This window comes from Daktulosphaira vitifoliae, unplaced genomic scaffold (genome assembly GCF_025091365.1).
Source record: "Daktulosphaira vitifoliae isolate Bord-2020 unplaced genomic scaffold, ASM2509136v1 Scaffold_1438, whole genome shotgun sequence".
Lineage (NCBI taxonomy): Eukaryota > Metazoa > Arthropoda > Insecta > Hemiptera > Phylloxeridae > Daktulosphaira > Daktulosphaira vitifoliae.
Window position 1 is genome coordinate 1 of NW_026100998.1, and position 2,054 is coordinate 2,054.

The following is a 2,054-nucleotide window of genomic DNA, read 5'->3' on the forward strand; positions in this document are numbered from 1 at the left end:
TAATTTTTTCATTTTTTTATTGTTAATAGTCAAGTTGGAATATTCAAATTAATTAAAATTGAATTACTTAGTCTTAAATTCAACAAAATTATTATATAAATACATGGTTTTTATTAATGTTTACATAATTAAATAATCATGTTCTTATAGTTTAGCAGGAAGAATTTTTCCACTACATGTGCCAAAACCAATTCTATATCCATCTCCTTGGCAGTAGCCAGAAAGAATAACTTCATCCCCATCATTGAAAAATAGAAGTTCATCATTCTCAAGATTTATGACTCTCTGACCACCTCTTGTTCTTTCAAACAAACATCCACACTCTTTGTCATTAGGACCACTAATTGTTCCTGATGACAGTAGATCACCTGGTTGTAAATTACAACCATTAATTGTATGATGAGCTATTTGTTGCAAAGGAGTCCAATATAAATTGTTGTAATTAGTATCACAAATTCTATGCTTTGATCCATTAAGACATACACTTGCATTAAGATTAATATTAAAATTATACTTGTTATCATGTTGTAAATATTTCATCGGCATAGGTTCTTGCTTTAAGTTATCAACTTTAAAATCTTCTAAAGCTTCCATTGTAACTACCCAAGGAGATATACTTGTTGCAAAACTTTTTGATAAGAATGGTCCAAGTGGTATGGACTCTCTCAATTGAATATCTCTTGCACTCCAGTCATTTAACATTACCATTCCGAAAATATAGTCTGATGCTCTTGACGTTGGTATTGATTCTGATAAAGAATTTAAAGTACCACCCACAAAAAAGGCCATTTCCAGTTCATAATCAAGCATTTCAGTAGGACCAAAATGCAATTTACCATTTTTTAAATACTGACCCTTAGGACGAGTAATAGGTGTACCTGATATTATAACAGATGATGAACGACCATTGTAACCGATTGGCATATGTTTCCAGTTATCAGCTAAAGGTTTTTGAGGTGTCATTATAGTTCCACAGTTGTAAGCATGATGGTAACATGAAAAAAAATCTGTATAATTGCTAATTGAAACAGGCAAATGCATGTTAACTTCATTTTGATTCCAAAATACTCCTTTATTAAAATTATCAGCTTTTTCAATACTTAAATAAGACTGAATTGATTTTCTAGCTTGTGTCCATGTACTTTTACTTGAAGCCATTAAACTATGTAATGAAGATTGTTGAAATAGTTCATACAGAGGATGATTAAATACATTAGTTGTATTTTTTAAATCTAATATTTTATTACCAATTGCAACACCTATTCGATGGGTAGGATCATCTTGAGTAGAAAACACTCCATATGGTAAATTTTCAATTGGAAAGTGTGATTCTTGTGTATAAGGTACATAACTTTTTAGAGGCATTTTGAAATTAATGAAATAAAAATCTTCCTTTGCTTTTAAATGACTAATTAAGACTAAACACTCAGTAATTTAAAAGTATTCCGTGTAACATTTATTATCACTAAATTACATAACATAACCTTGGTACAGAAAAAAAAGTGTTTAAGGTTAAAATGGTATAATTATATATCTAATCATTTGATGTGAATATCCGAAGAACATTACTACAGTAAAAAAGTACTTTTACCTCACTCAAGCGACTATTACATTTACATATTGAAATTAATCAATATTTTAATACATATAAAAAATAGTGGTTTGTTGAAGTTACTTAATTTTTTTTTTAAGTTTACAGCAGTATTTATATTAAACTGCAATACTTATCGGGACTTTTTCACTCCAATAAATTTATGTAAAGAATCATAAAAAATGTGAAAATAATATTGATTGATTAGTGAATGATTTATTTTCTTGCTTATTCAAAATTTTTTATCTACAGATAAATAATGAGATTATATAACAAAATTACTCATCAATATTACTTTATTCATGTTTATAAATACATGAAATAGTAGTAAAAATAGTTTTTAGAATTTCAGTAATTTTTTCAATTCTATAGTAATCATAAAAATAAAAGGTATGGTCCTAGTTAATGTTAAAAGAAGCTACATGTAAAAAGTAATAATGGATTTATAACAAATTGACTAAAT

General features: G+C 27.4%; 1 protein-coding gene across 1 annotated transcript; it reads right to left on the reverse strand.

Moving 5' to 3' along the window:
- Positions 1 to 1,475, reverse strand: LOC126909819 (fumarylacetoacetase-like). Its single transcript, XM_050692242.1, has one exon. It carries the CDS (start codon positions 1,363 to 1,365, stop codon positions 145 to 147), a length of 1,221 nt encoding a protein of 406 aa, XP_050548199.1. The 5' UTR covers positions 1,366 to 1,475; the 3' UTR covers positions 1 to 144.
- Between the last annotated feature and the right edge of the window lie 579 nt (positions 1,476 to 2,054).

Coding starts and splice junctions, on each gene's coding strand:
- LOC126909819 (XM_050692242.1), bottom strand. CDS start 1,365: ATGCCTCTAAAAAGTTATGTACCTTATACACAAGAATCACACTTTCCA.